This window comes from Pipistrellus kuhlii, unplaced genomic scaffold, assembly GCF_014108245.1.
Source record: "Pipistrellus kuhlii isolate mPipKuh1 unplaced genomic scaffold, mPipKuh1.p scaffold_m20_p_27, whole genome shotgun sequence".
NCBI classification, from domain to species: domain Eukaryota; kingdom Metazoa; phylum Chordata; class Mammalia; order Chiroptera; family Vespertilionidae; genus Pipistrellus; species Pipistrellus kuhlii.
The window spans coordinates 2,770,918-2,793,828 of record NW_023425526.1 but is presented as its reverse complement, the minus strand read 5'-3'; the positions used below and the strand labels follow the sequence as shown (position 1 = coordinate 2,793,828).

Below are 22,911 nucleotides of genomic sequence, written 5' to 3'. Positions count from 1 at the left end.
AGTCCGGCGCACCACAGCCTCCCTGCGGCCTCACGGGACTGGTAGTTCGAAGCCTGTCCGCGACGTCTTATGCCGGGGCGGGAGTGCGACTACAACTCCCAGGGGGCAGCGCGGCCGCATTAGCGGGCACTTCAGTTCCCAGGTCAACCGGGATCCTCGGGCGGAAGTGGTGTGACCGGCCGTCCTGGGAGGCTGAGTTGGGGTCCCGGGATCTGCACGGAGGAGCCTGCCGCGGGCACGCGCCCAACCCCTCCACGTTCTGCGTCGGGGTCGCCATGAAGGACTCGCTGGTGCTGCTGGGCCGTGTCCCGGCGCACCCCGACTCGCGGTGCTGGTTCCTGGCCTGGAACCCCACGGGAACCCTGCTAGCCTCGTGCGGGGGTGACCGTAAAGTCCGCATTTGGGGCACCGAGGGTAAGGCTCGGCCTGGGCGCGCGACCCCGCCGCCGGGCGTTCCGCGTGCGTGCTGTGCGGGTGCTGTGCTGAAGGTGAGCCCAGGGAGAAGCGGGGGAGAAGCCACCTCGAGATAAACTTTGTCACTCCTAGAAAGACTGCAGGCAAGTACTAGAAGCCAAAACGTCAGGAGACAGCCTGGAACTGAGGAGGAAATTGTGATAGTTGCTGGAGCAGGAAACCGATTAGAAAAGGGCGGTGGAAAGTAGCCTGCAGGGTAATTTGCGAGGGGACAGCCTTTGACTGTGTGTGTGTGTGTGTGTGTGTGTGTGTGTGTTTTATTGGTTTCAGAGACGAAGGGAATGGGAGAGAGAAATAGAACCACCAATGATGAGAACTATTGATCAGCTGCTTTCTGCACGCCCCAAACTAGGGATCGAGCCTGCAATCCAGGCATGTGCCCCAGCCATAGAATTGATCCCTGACCTCCTGGTTCAGAGGTGGACTCTCAACCACTGAGCCACTGAGCCCATCACTGGGCAGCCTTTGGCCATTTTAAATTAGGAGGTGATGCCTCCTGAGGAAGTAAGTCAGTTACTTCTTCCTAAAAGCATGTTGTTAAATGTGCCCGTTGAGCTCGGCTCCAGTGTCAGATGGCAGTGATAGTGTTTCCGTGTCTTGTGCACTCAGCCCCAGTGCCTGGCCTGGCCTCTGCTTTTAGGTGGCAACTGGATCTGCAAATCTGTCCTTTCTGAAGGCCACCAGCGCACTGTGCGGAAGGTGGCCTGGTCTCCCTGCGGCCATTACCTGGCCTCTGCCAGTTTTGATGCTACCACTTGTATTTGGAAGAAGAATCAGGATGACTTTGAGGTAACCAGACTGGTTTGGACCAGGATTGTTGCAGTTTGCTCCCCAGAACTGGTTCAGGAACTTGAACCAACCTGGGCAAACCATCTATCCAGGTGTCTTAAATGCCACTGATTCTTGTCCCTCTTCCCTTCTCACAGTGTGTGACCACTCTGGAAGGCCATGAAAATGAGGTCAAGTCAGTAGCCTGGGCCCCATCTGGCAACCTCCTTGCTACCTGCAGCCGAGATAAGAGCGTGTGGGTCTGGGAAGGTGAGTGTCGGTCCCTCTGGGTGCAGTTGGGAGCCAGCAGACAGAGAATCTGCTACATGACCCTCACGAGGTCAGCTTGTGGGCTCCTTTCTGTTCTCTTCCCACAGTTGATGAAGAAGATGAGTATGAATGTGTCAGTGTCCTCAATTCCCATACGCAGGATGTCAAGCATGTGGTCTGGCACCCAAGCCAGGAGGTAAGAGTCTGGCAAAGTATCTCAGTGGGAAGGAATTCTGGTGTGGGGGTTGTGCCCAACTCACCTCGGCTTGTCAGCCTCAGCTGGCTTTCAAAGAGATCACTACTTGTGGCCAAAAGACATTAGTCCCCATTATAAAGACGCTCCCTGGGACTGTCCTGTCCTAGCAGGGAGAGGCATTGGAGCCACAGGCACTTCCTGGGCCATAAGTGGTGTGTTTTCCCCCTGTCCCCAGCTATTAGCCTCTGCCAGCTATGACGACACGGTGAAGCTATACCGAGAGGAAGAGGATGACTGGGTATGCTGTGCCACCCTTGAGGGTCATGAATCCACAGTGTGGAGCTTGGCCTTTGACCCCAGCGGCCAGCGTCTGGCATCTTGCAGTGATGACCGTACCGTGCGCATCTGGTGCCAGTACCTGCCAGGCAATGAGCAAGGTGAGGGCCCAGGCTCAGAGCTGAGAAGACTCCTCTCTGAGGTTGACAGTCTATCTGGTGGACACAGATGAAGCACAGCAAATGAGTAGAAGGGAGAGCGCCGGAGAGATGGAAGGAACAGGGAAGGTGACGTAGAAGGGCTATTTCTTGGGAACTTGAAAGGATGTGTAGGATTTTACAAGAAGAGAACTCTGGGTGAGAACAGAACAGCATGAGCAAAGGCATTACAGATGGGAAAGCCTAGATCTCACAGGAGCGGTGCTTCCTTTAGGTGAAGCATGAGGTATATAAAGGGTTTGGGGGAAGTAAGGTGGGTTGGGCTGGCTGGTGGGTGGCGTTCTAAGGCAGGCCAAGTAGTTTGCAGCCAAGTTTTTTTTTTAAAGAACAGGACATTTCCTTCTCAGAATTCTGCAAAAATACCAGCCTGGCCATAGTATGTAAGGCAGATCGGTGAGAGTGGGGACAGAGAAATGAAGACCAGGACTCATGATTGAGGGTGAGGGTAAGCAAGGGCAAATTAGAATCTCTGCAGTGAGGCATTTAGACCCCGAAGGTGCCTGGGACACAGATGTGCCTTGGACTCAGGAGAAGTCTGTTGCACAGGTGTGGCGTGCAGCGGCTCTGACCCCAGCTGGAAATGTGTCTGCACTTTGTCAGGCTTCCACTCCAGGACCATCTACGACATTGCTTGGTAATTCCTCCAGCTCCTTTCCCCATCTCCACTCCACTCCCCAATTTGGAGACATTTTAGAGAAGTCAGACCATGTGCTTTGATAGTTCTGGCCCTAAGAATCTATCCCTAGGAATAGTCCTAAATAATGAAAAAAGTCGATGTGCCTCTCAGCTTTATTTACATCGACAAACATTTGGAATTAACCAAAACAGGCTTAAGTGTAGTAAAATTCAATGGCCTGTTATACCACTTTTTAAAAAATGATTAGCAAACTTTATGACAAGGGAAATTGCTTATGCTAAGTGACAAAAGTGTAATTCAGAATCTTACTTAGTTTTTTAGGTTAATTGTATTGGGGAAAAGTTGGATGGCAGCACTTGAATGCTGAGGGGGTGATGTCTGTGGCTATATATTAATTAGGGGAACTCTTCAGTAAGACATGCTAGCTGAAGCCAGAAGTTTGGGAAGCCAGCCAGCCAGCCAACCAGGGCCTATAAAATCAGCATCCGCTGCTAACTTGCTGGGCTGGGAGGGAGGAGTCACCAGCATAATCACTGATGCACGTGTTCCTCCCAGGTGTTCGCTGACAGGGGCCCTGGCTACAGCTTGTGGGGACGATGCCATTCGCGTGTTTGAGGAGGACCCTGGCTCAGACCCACAGCAGCCCACCTTCTCCCTGACAGCGCACTTGCCCCAGGCCCACTCACAGGATGTCAACTGTGTAGCCTGGAACCCCAAGGAGCCCGGGCTTCTGGCCTCCTGCAGCGATGATGGGGAGGTGGCCTTCTGGAAGTATCAACGGCTCGAAGGCCTCTGAACCACCTTGACTTTCTCAGAATCATGGTTCCCCCCAAAATGTCATAAGACTTTTCTAGCTCAAGAAGACCCGGAAGAGCAGCCTGGCCTGCCTTTAACTTGGCTGTCCCGGTCAGACCTGGGTAGACGTGCGCTCGGAGCCTTAGGACCACTCCTTCCCATGTTGGCGTGGGCCCTGGAAGAACTGCAGAAGGAGAGTACTTGTAGTTATGCCACGGGTTTTGCTTCCAGTCAGGACACAGTGCTAAAGTTTGTGGAGTGAATGTACTAATAATCACCATGTTGATATATCGGAGGCATGTACCTCAGACCTTTCTGAAATTGTAAGCCTTACAGAAATAATCCATCTGAGTCCCAAGTCTTATTTATATTATTAGAACATTCGCAATGTAAAACATTTCCACGCTGAGTTACTTTCTGAAATAGGTCCTGCCTTCCTGCTTTCTCCTGAAGTCCTTGCATTTAAGACATTCCCTCAGTAGTGAAGATTTTCTAGTGTAGGCTAAAGTAAGACACCTCTGCTTTCCCTTAGGAACCTTTGTGCATCTTCTATTGCTTGCGGAATGCCAAAAAGGGAAGGGTGTGAACTCTAAAACTTGCACCATAGGCCATGCATTCTCAATGGGGCTGTAAATTGGCTCTTTAGTGAAGGACAGAAAAATCATAGAGACAATGATTTGTGGCCCTCTAAAGGACTAGTACACAATATACAATGTATGGTATTCAGTTTTCATGGTGAGGGCAAGTAGGAAACAGATGTCTGATAGAGCTCTGGTCGGTTGCTCAGTGGTTAGAGTGCTCACCTGTAGACCGCGGACATGGTAGTTCGTGGGGTCTGAAGGGTTGGCAACGGCTGGACCAAAGAGTCCCAGGTTCTGTTCCCAGTCAAGGGCACATACTTTGGTTACAAGTTCTCCAGCCTTGGTAAGAGCACATATGGGAGATGAATCAATGTCTCACATTAATGTTTCTCTCCCCTTCTCCCTCCTCTACACTCTAGAAATCGATGGAAAAAATATCCTTGGGTGAGGATTTTAAAAGAAATTGTCTGATACAGCTCTTTAAGAGAGTGATAATGAAAAAAGTGTGGTGAGCCGGGACCGGTTTGGCTCAATGGATAGAGCGTCGGCTTGGGGACTGAAAGGTCCCGGGTTCGATTCCGGTCAAAGGCATGTACCTTGGTTGCGGGCATATCCCCAGTAGGGGGTGTGCAAGAGGCAGCTGATCGATGACTCTCTCTCATCGATGTTTCTAACTCTATCTCTCTCCCTTCCTCTCTGTATAAAATCAATAAAATATATTTTAAAAAAAAAGAAAAAAGTGTGGTGAATCACGGCCATGGGCGATCAGTTCTGTCATTTCCGTATCGGTTTTGACTTGAGGACAGTTCCCCAAAGCTATGGCCTTCATTAATCTTTTATACAACAGAAATAATGACAGACTGAAGTGGCAGCTGGAGCAGTACCAACCCAAGCCCCTGGAGGTTGGGTCTGAGAGGTCAGTTGTTGATATGTTGGCAGGAACTATGGTAGTGGCACCAACTAGTAGTTATAGTTTTGCGTTTTCTTAAACCTTTTTTTTTTAAATCATCCGAGGATATTTTTCCATTATTTTAGCAAGAATGGAAAGGGATGGTGGTGGGGGGACATCAATACGAGACACCCATTGGTTGCCTCCTGCATGCATTCAAACCAGCTAGGGCCAGGGATGAAAATTGCAACCCAGGTACATGCCCTTGACCAGAATCAAACCTTTGACCCTTTGGTGTGTGGGCTGGAGGTCTAACCACTGAGCTGAGCCACTAGCTGTGACACTCTCACAGCAGTATTGTCAACTTCACTTGGAAATGTCCTTCAAGAACACATAAAAGCGCCGAAACTGGTTTGGCTCAGTGGATAGAGCGTCGGCCTGCGGACTGAAAGGTCCAGGGTTCGATTTCAGTCAAGGGCATGTACTTTGGTTGCGGGCACATCCCCGGAAGGGGGTGTGCAAGAGGCAGCTGATCGATGATTCATCCATGTTTCTAACTATTCCTCTCTGTAAAAAAATCAATAAAAATATATTTTAAAAAAAAAGAACACATACAAGCTATAAGATCTTGACCCTTGGGAAGGTTGATGGCAATGGCAGCATCCAGAAGCAGAGGTCTGTCTTGAGGAAAAGCAGATGTGTAGCTGAGTGAGCTATCTACCATTTTTACTTAAAAGAAGTAGCAAATTGTGGTATCAAATTGCTTGGCTACCTGGCCGTTGATTTCTAGGAAATGAATGAGCCTTTCACGGCAACTGATAGCATTGCCAGTGATCAAGCTTTCAAGTAAAAATTAGAATTTTGGAAAACTTGCACCATGAGCTTGCCATCTTCCCAATTCTTAGACTCTCCCGACTTTGGTGGTGGTACCAGCAAATGTGATTTGTAGGATGAAATGTCAGCGTTTGGAAGATTTGCCTGATTGAGTGAATCAGCATTTTCCAAACAATTAATGCATAATGTTACAGAATCACTCGTGGGTAACAGGTAAGAGAGACCGTGGGTCTTAACAGTACAAGAAGCTCATTGATAAGATTTCAGATTCCACATTCCACCTAAGAAACTACTATTTATGGAGTCTCACTACAGCATCGAATAGCCACAATTTCCTGAACTGGCTATAAAAACTTCCTTTCCAACTGCTCATGTGGATAAAGTCAGCTTTACTTCAACTTAAATAACAAAGCAACTACAAAAATCCCTGTCTTATTAAATCAGACAGGAATGAGCTTTTTAAAAACATTGCAGGCTGCTCTTTTCCCTGGATTTGCTTTGGAAGTAATGTTTTTATTGATTTTGGAGAGGAAGAGAGAAAAACATCAATCGGTTACCTTCCGCACCCTCACCAGGGACTGACTCACAAGCTAGGTATGTGCCCTGACCAGGAATCAAACCAGCAACACGTGCACAGGGCGAAAAACAGCCACTCCGACCAGGGCTGTTTTTATTTTTAATATAATAAATTATCAATGGATCATAACCTCTTTGGGGTTCTTAAATTTTATACTGTAAAGGATTCCTAAGACCTAAGGAAATTACCCTTGAGAATCATCTAATTTTACGCAGTTATTCCTCAAGAGCAGAAGGCAAGAATTTGAAGTACCCTGTTTCCCCGAAAATAAGAGTGTCTTAATTTTTGCTCCCAAAGCTGCACTAGGTCTTATTTTCAGGGGATGTCTTATTTTTCCATGAAGAAGAATATGGTACACATTTATTGTTAAATGAAAATAAAGGAAATTTATTACCTGTATACGGTACGGTAGTACGGTAGTTGTCAACACAAACCGGACAAACTGAATCCTACAGTATCCAGAATTTTCTCATTTATTCAATGACAATCATGTCATCTTCTGGAACATCATCATAACAATCCAATTCCTGAATTTCCTGGTGAATTTCTTGTGACTCCATTACTTTCAGAATCAGTGGACCAAATCTCTCATGTTTAGCCTAGTGGGGGGGCCTTATTTTCGGGGGGATGCCTCATATTTCACTCAGAAGGAAACCTGTAAGTAGGTCTTATTTTCGGGGAAACACGGTAGAAAGCTGCTGAAACCCGGTTTGGCTCAGCGGTAGAGCGTCCGCCTGCGGACTGAAAAGTCCCGGGTTCAGTTGCGGTCAAGGGCATGTACCTTGGTTGCGGGCACATCCCTGGTGGGGGTGTGCAGGAGGCAGCTGGTGGATGTCTCTCTCTCATTGATGTTTCTAGCTCTCTCCCTCTGTGTAAAAAATCAATAATATATATATATTTTTAAAAAGCTTGCAGATCTGGATCACAGTATCAGTGTACCCAGTAGGTACATTTCAATGTACCTGGAGTGGGGAAGGGTGTTTATACAGATCTTGAGAAATTTCTAGCCTAGGATCTGTCCCTGCAGCTGTGTTAGTTCCTGCAGTGGTGATGATATCCAGGTTACCAGATGGGGGCAGGAATACTGACTGAAGAGAAGTTACCTAACCCCTCCTCCTCCACACTGGCTCAAATGGCGCCTATGACGGCCCAACAAATAGCCTTGTCCTCCAGAAGTATTCCTTCTAAGCAAGTTCAGTGGTTAAAAAAATATTTTTGGTCATAGGCCTTAGGTTAGCAAAAGGAGATTTAATTTGGAATCACTGATACAACAAATGGTTTCTCAACTTATTTTATTAGAATGTTTGATTCTGTAACCAAAGAATACCAAGAACAAGCATAAAAATGCTGTACAGTTTATGCTTGACAGCTACACGACACCTGCAGACACTGGATCCAGTTTGGATGGCAGGTAGCAAGAGGAAAACGAGGTGGGCTGGGACGGCACCTGTGTCGACTGCCAGTTCTCCCAGCCAACAGACCTGGTCTCCATGGCTGCAATCCCATTCAATTGTGCAAGTTTCAACTCTATGCAAAGGCCTCTGCACTCAATCCGAGTCGCTGTCTGTCTCGGCTTCTTTCACGTCCACACTGAATTTGTATTCCTGGTCACATCCCATGTAAGCGTCACTCATGAAGTACAGAGTGTAGTTGTGGGCTCCAGGGGCTGGGGCCACGAAGTCAAGCTTCACCTAGAGAGCAGGCAGCAATCAGGGTGAGCGGGACACAGGGAGTGCTCCCACCCGCCCGCCCGCCCGCCTCAGAACGAATGCTGGGCCACTGGACACTCACCTTGGCCTTCTGCTGCAGGGTCAGCCTCTTGATGGAGATGAGGCTATTGGTCTTGGCATCTCCGATCACCACCCACCAGCCTTCTTCACGTTTCTGCAGTGACCAAAAGCCAAGGATTTCAGCACATAAAACTTGACAGCTATGCAATACTTTCAACAATAAAGACTTTAAAAAATAAAATGAAATGTGACAGCCATATGAGACCATGAGAATGGTTACAAAAGTAGGAAAACAAAAACCAGATAAAGATTTTTAAAATTTCCTCCTGAAATATAATTTGACAAAACTAAAATTGAGTTCATTTGAGATACCTTGTAATAGTTTCAAATTCTAAGTAGCAAATGGACTCATTTTTTTTGTTCTGGCCCTTCTCCTCCAAGATTCCACTGTCAGAGATCGAGACCCTCTGGCCTGGCAGTTTGAGCTCTTCAGACACCCCTTTAAGGCACATGTGCCAGACTGACACGTAAACAGGGAGAGGAGTCTGCCATAGAGAGCATCTACTAAGGCACCTGCTGCCACTCCACTGAGGAAGCGCAAGAATTCTAGATCCCAGCATCATTCCTCAGAGCGTATTAAACCGGCTTGTAGAAATAAACTTAGTATATCTGGTTTCTGCTTTTAATCTTTAAAAGCATGCCCTAGTCCTAGCTGGTTTGGTTCGGTGGCGTTAGCCTGCAGACTGTAGGGTTCTGGGTTCAAGTTCGGTCAAGGGCACATGCCTGGGTTGTGGGCTCAATCCCCAATAGGGGGCATGCGGGAAGTAGCCAATCAATGCTTCTTTATCATTATTGATGTTTCTATCTCTCCCTCTCCCTTCCTCTCTAAAATCAACAATACATTTTTTAAAAAGCACACCCTGGAACCATTTAATTTAATGTTAAAGACAAATGTGTTTTAACAATTACAGACTGGCAAGATTGTTCAACTGCTATTTTTAACAATGACCAGCCATCTAAGCTGTTAAGGCAAAAAAAAAAAAAAATATCAATGGCCCTAGAGATTTGGCTTAGTGGATATAGCATCAACCTACGGACTAAAGCGTCCCAGGTTCCCTTCCAGTCAAGGGCACGTGCAGGAGGCAACCAATCAATATGTCCCTCTCACATCGATGTTTCTCTCTGTCTCTCCCCCTCCCTTTAAAAAGAAAAGCAATGTCCCCAAGATTAATTCTCAGTCTGATTCATGTTTCATCATTACTCTAAACGTCTCTCCCCAGTGACAGTGCCCCTTGTACTCTGACTCTACCAGTGGACAAACGGCCTCCAGTAGGCATCTGGAAAAGCCAGCTACCAGGACATACCTGTGGGAAGAGAGGCGCAATCACAGGGCCTGTGACTTCCTCCTCTCGCTCCAGCTGTACCAGCACAACAACGGGCCCGCCACTGGTGGGACAAAAGCAGGGAGCACATCAGCACCAGGACAGTGGAATCACAGCTCGTCGGCAGGAACCCCGGGCAGGGCACCTGGCCCTCTGACTCACCTGCGGATGCCGTCCTTATCCACCACCTCGTAAGAGAGCTCAATGTTAGGGTAGCGGTTGCAGAAGCGGGCCACGTCCGCCATCTGGCCGTCAGACAGCTGAAGCAGCGCATTTCGCTCTTCATCCTCCATCTCCATGATGTCGAAAACACTTTCCACTCCCTGCAGTGGGCATTGAGAGGTCGGGAAGAGAGAACACTTGCTAACAATAAATGAAACGGCTCCTAGTGGCTGCTAATTCCCATCCTACCCTGCCAGACACCTATAGACACGACTTCAGACAGAGCACAGCCGCATGAGTCAGGCTCTCTAGCATCTCAGTGTATTGCACCTTCAGAGAAACCAGACAGCACTAGAAGTCTTCCCTCCTGTGACTCAACCCCCACCCAAGTCCAGGACACTCAGCTCTCGGGCTCAGCCAGGTCTGGACCCAGCTCACCTTGTCTGTGCAGCGTTTGATGTGCTCTGAGGTGAAGTGTGGCAGCTGCTTCAGGTATGAGTCCTTGGACCACATGGCTTGGGTGACCATCTGGGCCAGTTCCATGGCTGCCAGAGCAGGACTGAGCCACCCATTGCTGGACAGGACATCTACACAGGCCTGAATGAGCCGGATCGCCTGCACCGGGTAGGAGCACGAGAGCAGGTAGGGTTGAAACTGCTTCCTCACAGGCCCTTGCGGGCCCTCCCATCCACACCCTCAGTAGCACTGACTCTACCTTGCTGAGGATCTCCTCGGTATCTGACTGCAGCTCCGCACTCAGCTGCATGCGGGACAAGTGAGCCTGCAGGAGCAGGTTGGTCTTGACGTGTGGGTCATTAAACTTAGGGTTGTTCAGCTTGTGCGGGACCTTCTGAGCCAACTGGAAAGCACAAGAAAAATAGCCAGTGATAAACAAGTGACCCAGCCTGAGACCAGCTCTCAGGCCCAAGGCACCATCCATCTCAGGCTCATAATCCTTCAAAGCTCAGAGGGTGGCAGTGGAGGTGGGTGATGGGGGCATGGTGGGATTTTCCTGTTGACAGATCTGGGTGCTCTGGGCACCTGGGCCATTCTCCTGAAGCCCAGGTGTCCTCACCTGCCGCAGGAGGTTGTCTTCATGGTGCCGGATGGGAATGTTCTCATACTCGGCCGCATTGGAGATGATCTCGATGAGCCCCCGCACCTTGGTCTTGGCATTCAGGGACATGCTGAAGAGCTCTGACAGATAAAAGATTTGGGAGGAGTCAAAAGCAGCAGAAAGGATCAGGGAGATGAGTTCATGGCCTGGGCACCTCTGCCCTGCCTGGAGTAATCCCTCTAACAGACTCTGTCACTAGAAGCCTGTCATCTCCTCCCGGGTAGCCGCACCCTTCAGAGCGGGGCTCCCCACAGACAGACAGCAGCCTTTGCCGGCCCTCACCAATGGTTGTGTAGTTGATGTAATAGTAAGCAGCGATCATGCCCAGGTTCAGAGGTGCCACGTCCATCTCGTCCTCTATGCTAATGCACTTGGACTGCTCCAGGTCACTCAGGGTCTGCTCCACCAGCTCTGACAAGTGGTCAGACAGGTGGCGGTGGGAGATGCCTGTGAAGGAGAGTGGCTGGTGAGCAGTTGCAGGGAGACGGCCAGCGAGGGCTGAGGAAACCACAGAAGGACAGTGCGCTCCACGGTGGCTGACCCTGCAGGTTGTAATAGTTGGGGTTCTGTGTCATGCGGCGGTATAGGAAGGTCCAGGTGAGGTAGTCCACGGCGTCCTGCTTGTTCTCAATGGTCTTGGTGACGATCTCAGCATTGAAGTGGTCATGCATGCAGTGGTCCAGGTGAGACTCCACTGGCAAGGGCTCATACAAGAACTTCTTGAAGAAGTCCTGTGGGTAGGGAGGGGAGATAATGCTAATAAATGACACCCGGTCACAAAGAAGAGATGGACCTTGTGTGACAGACTCAGCCAACACCAAAATGGAGGAAAGCAGCTGCAACAAGTGAGCTAAGTCTGCACCAGGAATGTTTGCCTGTTCCCACTGGCATCAGCAGTTCTTTTCACAACAGGACAGGATACACGGAGTTGTGCAGGCTGAGCAGCACAGGAGAAAGATGGAACCAGCCAGACGAAGACCAAGGACACAAGAGAACCAAAAACAAAAGGCTACAAAATTCCCTGGGGCTGAAAGGCTTATTACAAAGCAATGTGGACAACAAAGAAGCATCTGACAGAAAGAATGGAGAAACTAAAACCTCCTTGAGAGGAAAGCTAACCTTTTTGGAGCCCTGGCACATAATGACACAGCGCCCCTCGTCATCCTGCAGAGGTCGGTTGGCATGCCCCACCATCTGGAGCACGTCATAGATGGGGTAGTCCACGTACCTGGTGGGAGGGGACAGAGGCACAGTGCATCAACACAGGGACCGCCCAGGAAGCCATGCCTCCCGACCTCAGAATAAAATGCAAACATGGGGAGGCATGGGCGTGTCACAGCAAACACGGGGTTTATGACTTTCTGTGCTGAAGCACCAGTTTCACTTGCAGTTTTCAAGTTAAGAGTTGTGACTTTGTTGCTCAGGGTCCTTGGTTCAAAGCTACAAATCATCTAATGGCTAAGCAAAGTAACTTGCTAACAAAAGAGCACATATGTAAGTCAAGCTTCCCAAAGTTAACAACTGTGTAATTCATAAGTTATCAAGTCACCTGACTTAAGTCCAAGCCTACAAGTAGGTTCAGACATTAAAAGTAAAACTAATTTCAAAAATAATCTGCATTTCGGGAAATACTATTATTGAGTTAAATTATTTGAGCTTTTTCTGAGAAAAATCAAATCGTCTACTTCATGTCACCCCAAGAGTATGTGACCTGGACCAAGTCACTTTCCCAATCTACAGAGCAGGTCTAACTACATAATCCCTAAGGTTTCTTCTGGCCCAGACTCTCTGGTTCTCCTTCTCCACCCCCCACCCCCCCACCAAGAAAGATATAGGTAATACACTAATGACTACAATAATACATTTCAAATAGATGTTATAAAACGGTGTTGTACCATGATCCCTGGTTCTCCTCTTACTGCAACATGGGAGGATGGCTATAAGAGCCAACGTGAGCCTCCGTTCTGAGACTGAAAACTCTCCCCAAAACCAGGCTGAGCTGGAACTCAGCCGGCTGCTGACTGCCCAAACACCTTTCCTCCATGACCATTAGTTTCTGGATCTGCAGGTGTTGTGTCCATTTTACAAAAGGCTCCCCTTAGTGCGGAGCACAGCGGGACTCACGCGTGAATCTTGCCATTGTAGTACTGGGTGTCCATGATGATCACCAGGTGGGCGGCCACGCTCATGCCCCAGCAGAGACTCCGAGAGGCTACCACCACCTGGATGGCCCCTGAGCAGAGGGAAGGAGAAGACTGAGGGCAGGGCTCCCTGGCTGAGGCAGGGGTTTCCCTTGTTTCAGAAACGAGAGCAAAGCTTGCTGGGAACAGATCTGATGTGACTAAGAAGGCAGATGCAGTACTGCAGGAGGCGGCTCCATGACAGCACCACCTGCTTGGGGGACTATCCTAGAGGCAAGGATGTAATCCTGGAACAAGATTCCCAGCCCAGGGAAAGCGAGGCTTAGACGACTGCCTGACTGGCCCTGCTCACTGGAAAATGCCAACCCCACCATGGGCTGGCTCAGTCGATGGCAGCAAAACTGAGCTGAGTGTGCCCCAAACCAGACAGACTCAAGGGCTTCAATCTGGAAAGAGGTGATTCTGGCAGGACCATCTCCCCCGCAGCTCCACCCTGCCAAAACGCTAATACCATTTACACATCTCTGAGGTCTGACGGCCTTGGTAAGTCTGATGTCCATGAGAAACAGGTGCAGAGGTTAAAGGGCCAGCCTAGCAAACCAGGTTCTGAAATAATATAGCCTTGTGTGTCTCCTTGCTGTCTCTCTAGCAAGTAGGGACAGCATCTGTCCCACCAACATGACAAGGTTATTGGGGGAACTGAATGCGATATCAGATTCAATAAACAGTGTTTGAAAATGACTAGGGTGCTGCAGGGAACTAGCACCCACACCTGGAGTTGAAAGCAGACCAGCGTGGCCGGATTGGCTCGGTGGGTGATCATCGACCTATGAAACGGGAGGCCACGGTTCAATTCCTGGTCACGCACATGCCCAGGCTATCGGCTCCATCCCCAGCGGGGGTTGGAGGAAGGCTTGCAGGAGGAAGCCGATTAATGATTCTCTCTCATCTCTAATGCTTCTCTCTCCCCTCCCCCTTTCTCCCTGAAATAAAAAATTTTTTAAAAAGCAGACCGCCTGCACATTCTGGCGATTATCCTCTCTCAGCCACCAGGCTTCTCACCTGAGCTGAAGAGCTGCTCCACCAGGCGCCGCTCCATGGGGCTGAGCCCCTCGTGCAGGTAGCCCACCCCGTTCAACAGCGTCTCCCTGAGCGTGGAGTTGCTCAGCTTCTCCAGGTACGGGATCAAGTCCTTCTCGGTGCAGTGCAAGAACCTGGGCGGCATCAACACCGGCTCAGTTCGAGAGGTTCTGGCCCCACCAACACCCTCCACTGTGCAGTCACCCAGCCCCTAGCCGGAGGGAGGCCAGCCCCACCCTCATAAACAGACCACCCTTTAGGGTGCGCCAACCTCCCATGACCCAACTTCCCGTGGCCCCACCCCCAGAAGCCAGGCAGACAAGAGGAAGTGGACAGAGCCCAGCCCTGCCCACCTCTGCCGCTGGATGTCCGCCGCACATGTGCTGAGAATGTCGATTGCAGTGAGGCGGGTCTGCTTGCGGGACGGCACAAAAACGATGACAGGCTTCTTGGGCGAGTGCTTGGTGATGGCATGGTACACGGGCTTGGCCATGGACAGCAGGCGAGTCTGTGTGTGGCTGATGTTAAAGCCCTGGGGACCAGGGAAAGAGAGACAGAGGTTACAAGACCCGGTACCCTGCACGGAGGCCACGAGCAACGGGAGGAGGGTCCTACCTGGATGTGCAGCTCCAAGGGCACAGGGCGCACGTTCGGGTGGAAGTTGAAAGTGGACGTGGCGCTGCAGCCCAGCCAGTGGGCCACATCCTTAGCATTTGAGAGCGAGGAGCTAAGAGCCACAATGCGAATGGGCCGCTCAATCTGGGAGGAGATGTAGCGCATCCGGGAGCAGATCACTTCCAAGACAGGCTGGGAGAGGACAGAGGGAGGGCGATCACCACAGGCCCAGGTGCCCCCTCGGCCCTGAGTTACCCTTCGTGCACAGCCCGATGCCCTCAAAATGGGTCCTAGTTCCTCTGACTAGGGCTCTTCCACAGCAGCTAATCTCCACTAAGATTTCCACAAAAAGCCTCGCACCATTTCTTTGAAATAAGGTGACAAGAGTCCTCCTGGGAAAATGTCCTAGTCCCCGGCCTCAGAGTCAAACATGAGGCCCAAGGCCAAGGTCGTCTGGCCAGGGGCAGCCCCCCGTGTGCTGCTAGGTGAGGCCATACCCCATTCTCGCCCCCGATGAGGTGGACCTCGTCCACCACGAAGAGGTTGATGTTCTGGACGTTCTTGCGCTGCTTCCAGCGCCGAGAGAGGATGTCCCACTTCTCGGGGGTGCTGATGATGATGTTGCCTTTGCCCAGAAGCTTGAGGTCTGTGCTGGTCTCGCCCGTCAGGAGCACCACCTTCTTGTTGAGCCGGTCTTGGAACTTCTCGTACCAGTCCATGTACACCTGGCAGGCAGGCAGGAAGAGGGGCCAGAAAGTGTGAGAAAAAACTGAGGAGTCAAAGGGAGGGACGCGTTGCTCTATAGCTCCTGAGCTACTTTATAACACACACCAACTTTTAAGCAATGGGACGCTGCTCTTCAGTTCACAGACTGAAGGAATGACCAAGAAAAAGTAGTCAATGGTTCTGCCCCAAATAGCCCTCCAGATCTCGGGCCTTAAAGAATCTTGACCTGGACTCACAGATGGAGACAGCCGCTGGGAAGGCACAGAGGTGACGGCCATTGCTTACCTGCTCTGCCAGCGCCTCCATGGGGGTGATGTAGACACAGCGCCCCTCCGAGCTCTGCAGCAGCATGCGCAGGATGGCGAACTCCGCACAGATGGTCTTCCCGCTGCCAGTGGGTGCTCCCACAAACACGTTGTCATCACTGTTGTACACGGTGTTAAACACTGCAAACCGACAGGGCAGCACTGTGAAGCACTCACCATACAGAGTCAGCAGGAGCACTGAGGGGCGATGGGATGCAGCCCCTCCCACAGTCAGCTAGTCCCCTCAAAGGCCCCCTTCCCACACAGAAGGCGGGGGAGGGGGGGCGGGTTCCCACACAGAAGGCGGGGGTGGGGTGGGGGTGTGTGTGTGTGTGTGTGTGTCAAGATCAAGAGTTCCGGTCCCATGCCCAGCCAGCGTGGCTCAGCAGCTGAGCATCAACCTATGAGCCAGGAAGTCTCCATTCCATTCCCGGTCAGGACACATGTCTGGGTAGCGGGTTCCATCAATCTGTGGTGCGTGCAGAAGGCAGCTGATCAATGATTCTCTCTCATTACTGACGTTTCTATCTTTCTCCCCCTCTTCCTTCCTCTGACGTCAGTAAAAATTTTTAAAAAGTAAAGAGTTCTTGTCCCAGGAAGATCTGTAGGACAAAAGCAGAAGCAAAGCAGACCGAGTCTCCTTCTCTGCCTCATAGCTGGTCTTCTCAGAGCCCAGACACAGAGCAAAGGGCCCTGGCTGCCTTTCTCTCCTCCGAGGCTCACGCTTCCGAGAAACAGTCCAATGTGCAAAGAAGGAAAGAGCCAAACCCTGGAATCGACACTGGGTGAACATCCAAGTCCTGTTTATTTGCTCATTCAACTGGGTAGCTCTCTGCCTCAGTTTCCCCATCTGTCCAATAGGACACTGACAGCAACATCTCACATAGTAAACCCCCATAGTGTCAGTGGGAGGAACAGAAATGTCCGCGATGCCCTCAGAGCACAAGCGTGGTACCCAAAGCGATGGAGGGAGGCCTCACTGGACCACAGCCAATACCTGAGCGGCAGGGGCAGCAGCCTCCTGAGCTTGAGAAACGACAACGCTCCATGACTGATGAGACTCTTTCCCGCCACCCTCCTCGGTGAGACACGCAAAGAAGCGAAGCAAATCTACCCATCAAGGACTTAGAGGGGCTAGGAGAGATGGGTGAGGGGCGAGGGCAGCGGGTGTGCTCCGTCAGCCGGCGCTGAAGGGCTGCCATGCCAGCCAAGACCTGAGCACACTTCCCTTCTGGCCCAGATGACGTCTCTCGGTGGCCTTGCCAGGCCTGCAGGGGAACCAACACACCCACCTTGGGTCTGGATGGGGTTGAAGAAAGGAAATTTATCTTGGTAAAGGCTCTCGAAGGCGCTGTTCCTCAAGGCAGACACGGGCAAGGGCTGCAGGTCCAGAAGTTCCGTGGGAGGTGGGTACTTCTCTGGCAGGATCAGGTGTCGGAAGGAGACAGGAAGCTGGGTCTCACAAGCTGCCAGGAGAAAAGGCAGGCGGTCCTCTTCACCAGACAGCTCCAGATCCCCTCCGGGCACCCCGGAACCCCAGGCAGCATGAGCTCTCCCCCAGCCAGCTTACTCCTCCAACCGCCCCGGGAGGGCCTGTCCCTAGGCGGCCGTGCGGAGGGGACACTCACAGAGCCAGCGGTCAGACACCACGCGGATGAAGTACTGAGGGGGCAGTGGTTCAAAGACGGGCACAAAGAACGTAATGAGGTGCTCATCCTGGGCATACTTGGCCTTGAGCAGAAAATACTCGTGGTGCAGTATCACCTCACTGTCCACATCCTCCACCAGAATCCAGAATGCCTCGGACGAACCATGGACCTGAAAGTATGCACAAGCAGAAGGAATGTGAGCAGCACCTCCAACCCAGCTCTCCTCAAATCACGCTGAAGCCAGCCCCTCTGCCAAGCGAGAGCTTACCTTTTCGTCCCACTGGAAGTCTGGCGTGATGGTCAGCTCCACCTTCAGGGTGGAGCGCGTGATGGGTTGCAGGTGCACCGACAGCTCCAACTTGGGAAACAGGTGGACGTATTTGTGGATGGTCTTGCCCATCTTCGGCATGCGGATGAGCTCCCCTGTGAAGACACAGAGAGCACAGGGGCTGCAGCCCAGCCCACCAATCCTGTCCGCACACTCGAGCCTCCAGAAAGGAGCAGATTCTATTCCAGTGCGGCAGGCTGTTCCCTTCACTCTCAGTGGAGCCCAAATGAGTCAAAGGCCAAGACCAGGGGCGGGCCCAGTGTTTGAATGGGTCATGAGAGGTGACCGGGATATTAGGCACAAGGCCTAGGACCTGGAAAGTATGAAGGCTTAGAAAGACATCTGGGCTGTAAACCGGGTGGGTGACAGCTTCCCACACACCTATCTCATTATGATTCAGGTCATACAGACGCTCAAAGGGGAAGTTTTTCTTCTCAATCTTCTTCACAACTTCCTCAGGGAGTTTCCGGAACTGACGCAGCGGACACATGGACTGCCACCTACCCAGAAAGAAAACCAACTGTTTAACCCCTTGTGCAGGGCCTGTGACGAGCTGCCCTCATCATGGCTCCCGATAGATCAGCTGTGACCACACAAGACACAGCTGTTAAACAGACACTGGAAACCGTGCCAGTTGTGGGTCCTGAGAGCCAACCCTCACCACCACCCTGTGCCCACTCCCCGGCTCCACCCCTCAGGGCCTTCTCTCTTCTCAGCTTCCCCAGGGCCATGTCCCATTTCAGGGCCAGAGGTCATGTGAACTCCCACCACTCTCAACCTGAGACCCCCACATGGTGACCAGCTGCCAGCACCCCAAGTCCTTACATGCGTTTATCGATCATCTTGCAGAGATTCAGGGTCTTGTCTGTAAGCTGTGCCCAACCTCGGTTCAGGACAATTTCAAAGATGGCCCGCATCAACCGGCCTGCCGACTGGAGAAAGATGAAGCATTTCAATCCCTGTGTCCCTCCTCTGCAGTTAAACCACCTCACTCAGATGCAATCACCTCTCCAACTCAAAAACAAAGTCCCTCCCCTGACTGGTGTGGCCCGTTGGTTGGGTGTCGTCCAGTGTACTGAAAGGTTCACATCCCGTTTGGGGGCACATGGCTCTGTCCCCAGTAGGGGTTTTGCAAGAGGCAGCCTATTGATGTTTCATTCTACATTTTTCCTCTTCGCTTTCTAAAAATCAATTAAAAAATCCAAAAACAACAAAGTCCCTCTGTAATTACTCTTTCCCCCTCTATGCAGTAGGTGCTTGCTAAACACAGACTAACTAGAAAAGGCAGCTTGAGCTCACCAAACATTTTAATCTAAAGCTCCACTGTGATTTTAAAGTTTTTGGCCCATTTGCATTTAGGGCTCTAGCAAGAGTAAGATGCTAGTGACTTGCTTTCTAGTAAAGTTTACATTCATCTAGGGGAAATGGTGAACAACACAGACTGATTAACAAGAACAGACTCAGAGATAAGGAGCCATGGATCAGACTGTCGGACCTCAGAGGGAGGGTGGGGATAAAAGGGAGAGATCAACCAAAGGACTTGTGTGCACACATATGAGCCTAACCAGTGGTCGAGGACAATGGGGGGGGGGGGCATGAATGAGGAGGGATGGGGGATTGGAATGAGGGGGTTGAGGACAAATATGTGATACCTTAATCAATATAGAAATTTAAAAAGAAGAAGAAGTAAAGTTTAACAAAGAGTAGAAAGAAAGCCTTTCACCAATTCTGGACAGTGGCCGCAGAGGGAAGCCCTCTCAGGGAAGCGCGCTGTGTGTGGCTCTCTCTCTGGAGGCCTCAGTACTCTCGAGGCCTTACCTTCCTGCACACCCACGAGCAGAGACAGAGCAGCTTTTTCACACGCGAACCAATGAGCCAACTAGGGCAACCCCAGCACTCCCTCCCTTATGTGTTTGGCCCACATTCTCCAAAACGCACACAGCACACGGGAGGAACTGTTCAGGCCCTCTCCTGGCAGTAAAACCCTGCCCTCACCTGTGTGACATACACCATGTCAGCCATCAGTGCAAAGCCCTCCAACTTCAGCTGTGAGATGAAGGCTTGGAGCAGCACATTGATCTGAAAAAGCAAGGTCAGCCAGAAGGCAGCCAATTATTGGATAGTCCAAGGAAATAGATCACAGTCTGCTCCGGGCATCCATGCCAGGTAAGAGAAGAGCTTCTACAGCTCTTGAGTTAGACATTAAGTAGCTGATGAGAAGTATGCTGGGAGAACCAAGCAGGTTAGCCAAGCACAAACCCCCATCTTTCAGACGACCCTAAAAACCACCTAAAAGCCTTACCCCAAGCAGAAGTGCAGGCTTACCTTCGCACTGGGCTCCTCAATGCTCTCCTTTACGGGAATGGGCACCCTCTCCAGCAGCTTCTGCAGTTCCAGCTTTTCCTCCTGCCACGGAAGGAAACAGGTCAGGGGAAAGCCAGGTGGCAGAGGAGAGAACCCACACAGTGACGGTGGTGAGGACAGGTGCCCGTCCCACCGTGCCGTGGCCGCACCTCTCTCACAGTGATGTTCTTGAACTCTGAAGACAACGAGAAGACTCTGAAGAGCTCAATCTCACTCAGAGTGGGCTTCAGCAGCTGGTTGTAGGTCTGCACTGTGTCGTTGGTGATGTAGTAGTGGCTGGCTATACGGCCCAGTTCTGTCACCTATGAAGAAGGAAGAGGCAATCCAATGCTGAGCTGCGACCTCTCGTTGCAAACAACAGGTGCCCACTGGGTGAACACATCACAATACAAGAGCCTGGCCCAAGCACATGAAGAAAGATGGCACAATAATCTGCCCTATAGTGAGCTGATGCCCACACAGAAAAGACAGACAGATTAGCCACCTCCACTCACATTACAGACAGGAGGCGCTGACAGACTTGACTGCGCCATTTCAGGAGTTCCTGGGCTCAGCCAGCACAGTGCACAGTGCAGCCCCACCTGTTTTCTACTGCTCCGAGCAATGGCATGAGGCAGTGCTCAGATTATAGCGGTCTGAACATGTTTCCTGGGATGATGGCTTCTGCTGAGTCCCTACTTCCATCCCTCAGCCCCCTCACCTGGAAGTTGCCCGTCTTCTTATCATACTTGACCAGGTTGTTCTTATCCAGCATCAAGGCAGCAGTATGAACCAGATCCAGCCGGCGCTGGTCCAGTAGGGGGTCTCCCTTGAGGTCGTCATGAGAGATGCCATAGAGGGTTGGAGATCGGAGCATTCGGATATACAGGTAGGCATAGCCCAGCCAGTTCACTGCATCCTATGAGAGAAAGCTCGTGCATCTTAGCATGGAGAACTGGTGTCCAAATGAAATTATTAGAATTTACCTCCCAACTACAAGAATGTTTATCTTATTACAGTATTTATAATATTTCATCATGAAAAAAGAGGGTCCTAATATCTTTTCTCTCTCTAATCCTATATAATAAAGATGTAATATAATAATAAAGATATAATATGCTTCATGGTGTATCGACCAGACCACAGATCAGCAGGAGGGTGGGGCAGCGAGCTATAAGCAGACAGTGGAGGGCTACAGGAGGGGGCAGAGCAGCAAGCTATGGGGGGTGGGGGGAGGCAGCTACAGGAGGGCGGCAGCAAACTATGAGGGGGAAGTAGGAGGAGCAGGGGAACTACAGGAGGGTGGGGCAGCAAGTGGAGAGCTACTGGAGGGCAGCAGCGAGCTACTAGTATTTTATAACAAGTGAAAATGTCAGCCCGAAGCACCAGAGACCATCCACTCCTGACACCTTGGCCTCTCTGGGAAAAGCAAGCGGTGCCAAGAGCAGTGCCTCCCTACCTTTGCATTCTGGACATTCCCCAGCACGATTTCCGCATTGAGCATGTCAGGCAGCTTTGACACCATCTGGCTCTCAATAGGAAGCTGCTGGTTGAGGAGGGACAGGTAGTACTGAAGCTCCCCATGAGATGTGATGAGGATGCCTTCGCCCTTGGTGTCATACTGGGGTCTTCCGGCTCGTCCCAGCATCTAGGGCAGACACAGCAAACCAAGAGGGCTGAGGCCACAGGGATGCTGGAAGGGATTCCAAGCTTCTCCTCAGCTGCCATCTGCCATATTTCCAGCATCCTTGCATTCTGTATGCAGGGTACTCTTCCCAACCCAGAACAGACACAAAAGATCCATACCTGCAGAATGTCCAGTGCTCCCAGCTCTGTCCAGCGCCCCTTCTCTGGACTATACACCTGGGTGCCTTTGATGATGACTGTATGTGCGGGGAGATTCACACCCCAAGCCAGAGTTGCTGTGGAAACTAAAACCTACAAAGATAAAGCAAGGTAATAAGGAAAACAGAGGTCAATATCGCCAAGTTCTTTAGGTAACCAGCCCCAGAGCTTCTAGCAGGACTGAGGTGGCCCATCCTTGTCAGTGCGAGGCCAGAATAAAGAGGAAGGGCTCCTTGGGCACCTCATCTAGTCAATAAGCAACCTAAGAAGTTCCTAGAAATGCCTAAGAGGCAGAAGTACAGACCTATAGTAATCAACTTAGGGTTACTAGACAATCACATGCTCAGGCTCCACGAGAGGGAGCAGACAAGGAAGGCCCTGCCACAAACAACGAAAAACAGGTGCAAGTGTAAGGCACAGACTTTGACATTTCGGGTCTCTGAAGTCTGTGCTTCGGCCCTCACCTGAATGTGTTTATCAGCAAAAAGGTCCTCTACAAGTGTCCTGTCCACTCTGGTCATGCCCGCATGATGAATAGCAAAGCCATAGGGCAGCAGATCCTTCAGCTCCAGGTTCTGAGGAACAGAGAACAGGCGGTGAGAGGAACCTCACAGGGGGCTCTCCCAAGAAGGACTAAGTCTCCTCCCACGAGCCCTCCCCCCTCAACCTACACCACACAGACACATGCTGAGAATCAACCTAACTGCGTGACACAGCAGCACCCGGTGCAGCCCTGGACACCTCGGCTGAGCTAGTTCCAGGGAGGAGCCGGCTTATCTCTCCTCACCTTGCACTGCTCTGCCTCCGTCCGAAGGACTTCTGTGGAGGCGGAGCCCTCTCTCAGAAACAGACCCAGGGTGTCCTTCTCCAGGCACATGTCCCGAATGGCCCTGGCCGTCTTCCCAGTCTCCTTCCGGGAGTGGACAAACACCAGCACCTAAGTGGAAACCAGGTTTGTCACAGTCAAGTCATA

General features: G+C 51.0%; 2 protein-coding genes across 5 annotated transcripts in view; one reads left to right on the top strand and one right to left on the bottom strand.

The window, feature by feature from the left end:
* The first annotated feature begins 116 nt into the window (after positions 1-116).
* Positions 117-4,669, top strand: CIAO1 (cytosolic iron-sulfur assembly component 1). Its single transcript, XM_036454037.2, has 7 exons — positions 117-414; positions 1,115-1,263; positions 1,401-1,512; positions 1,620-1,708; positions 1,944-2,145; positions 2,749-2,836; positions 3,395-4,669. Exons 1-7 carry the CDS (start codon positions 276-278, stop codon positions 3,633-3,635), a joined length of 1,020 nt encoding a protein of 339 aa, XP_036309930.1. The 5' UTR covers positions 117-275; the 3' UTR covers positions 3,636-4,669.
* A 3,121-nt stretch (positions 4,670-7,790) lies between these two features.
* The window catches only part of SNRNP200 (small nuclear ribonucleoprotein U5 subunit 200), a 30,411-nt gene continuing 15,290 nt past the window's right edge, over positions 7,791-22,911 (bottom strand). Inside the window, exons 17-45 of one of the 4 annotated variants that reach the window (XM_036454032.2) lie at positions 22,726-22,875; positions 22,403-22,513; positions 21,900-22,031; positions 21,553-21,741; positions 20,815-21,012; positions 20,264-20,416; positions 20,076-20,156; positions 19,746-19,829; positions 18,576-18,682; positions 18,132-18,250; positions 17,691-17,845; positions 17,402-17,591; positions 17,066-17,239; positions 15,754-15,914; positions 15,240-15,467; positions 14,743-14,934; positions 14,481-14,659; positions 14,110-14,261; positions 13,031-13,139; positions 12,026-12,134; positions 11,448-11,637; positions 11,189-11,353; positions 10,865-10,986; positions 10,505-10,648; positions 10,228-10,404; positions 9,790-9,950; positions 9,610-9,691; positions 8,307-8,399; positions 7,791-8,206 (exon numbers count right to left, since the gene is read on the bottom strand). In XM_036454032.2, coding sequence (XP_036309925.1) covers positions 8,063-8,206; positions 8,307-8,399; positions 9,610-9,691; positions 9,790-9,950; positions 10,228-10,404; positions 10,505-10,648; positions 10,865-10,986; positions 11,189-11,353; positions 11,448-11,637; positions 12,026-12,134; positions 13,031-13,139; positions 14,110-14,261; positions 14,481-14,659; positions 14,743-14,934; positions 15,240-15,467; positions 15,754-15,914; positions 17,066-17,239; positions 17,402-17,591; positions 17,691-17,845; positions 18,132-18,250; positions 18,576-18,682; positions 19,746-19,829; positions 20,076-20,156; positions 20,264-20,416; positions 20,815-21,012; positions 21,553-21,741; positions 21,900-22,031; positions 22,403-22,513; positions 22,726-22,875 — 4,251 coding nt within the window. In that variant the 3' untranslated portion in view covers positions 7,791-8,062. Of the gene's footprint in view, positions 8,207-8,306; positions 8,400-9,609; positions 9,692-9,789; positions 9,991-10,227; positions 10,405-10,504; positions 10,649-10,864; positions 10,987-11,188; positions 11,354-11,447; positions 11,638-12,025; positions 12,135-13,030; positions 13,140-14,109; positions 14,262-14,480; positions 14,660-14,742; positions 14,935-15,239; positions 15,468-15,753; positions 15,915-17,065; positions 17,240-17,401; positions 17,592-17,690; positions 17,846-18,131; positions 18,251-18,575; positions 18,683-19,745; positions 19,830-20,075; positions 20,157-20,263; positions 20,417-20,814; positions 21,013-21,552; positions 21,742-21,899; positions 22,032-22,402; positions 22,514-22,725; positions 22,876-22,911 lie in introns of those variants that run through there. The other 3 variants (XR_004990734.2, XR_004990736.2, XR_004990735.2) reach the window with 3 other exon arrangements.

Coding starts and splice junctions, on each gene's coding strand:
- CIAO1 (XM_036454037.2), top strand. CDS start 276: ATGAAGGACTCGCTGGTGCTGCTGGGCCGTGTCCCGGCGCACCCCGAC. Junction 415..1,114: donor CCGCATTTGGGGCACCGAGG/GTAAGGCTCGGC, acceptor CTCTGCTTTTAG/GTGGCAACTGGATCTGCAAA. Junction 1,709..1,943: donor TCTGGCACCCAAGCCAGGAG/GTAAGAGTCTGG, acceptor CCCTGTCCCCAG/CTATTAGCCTCTGCCAGCTA.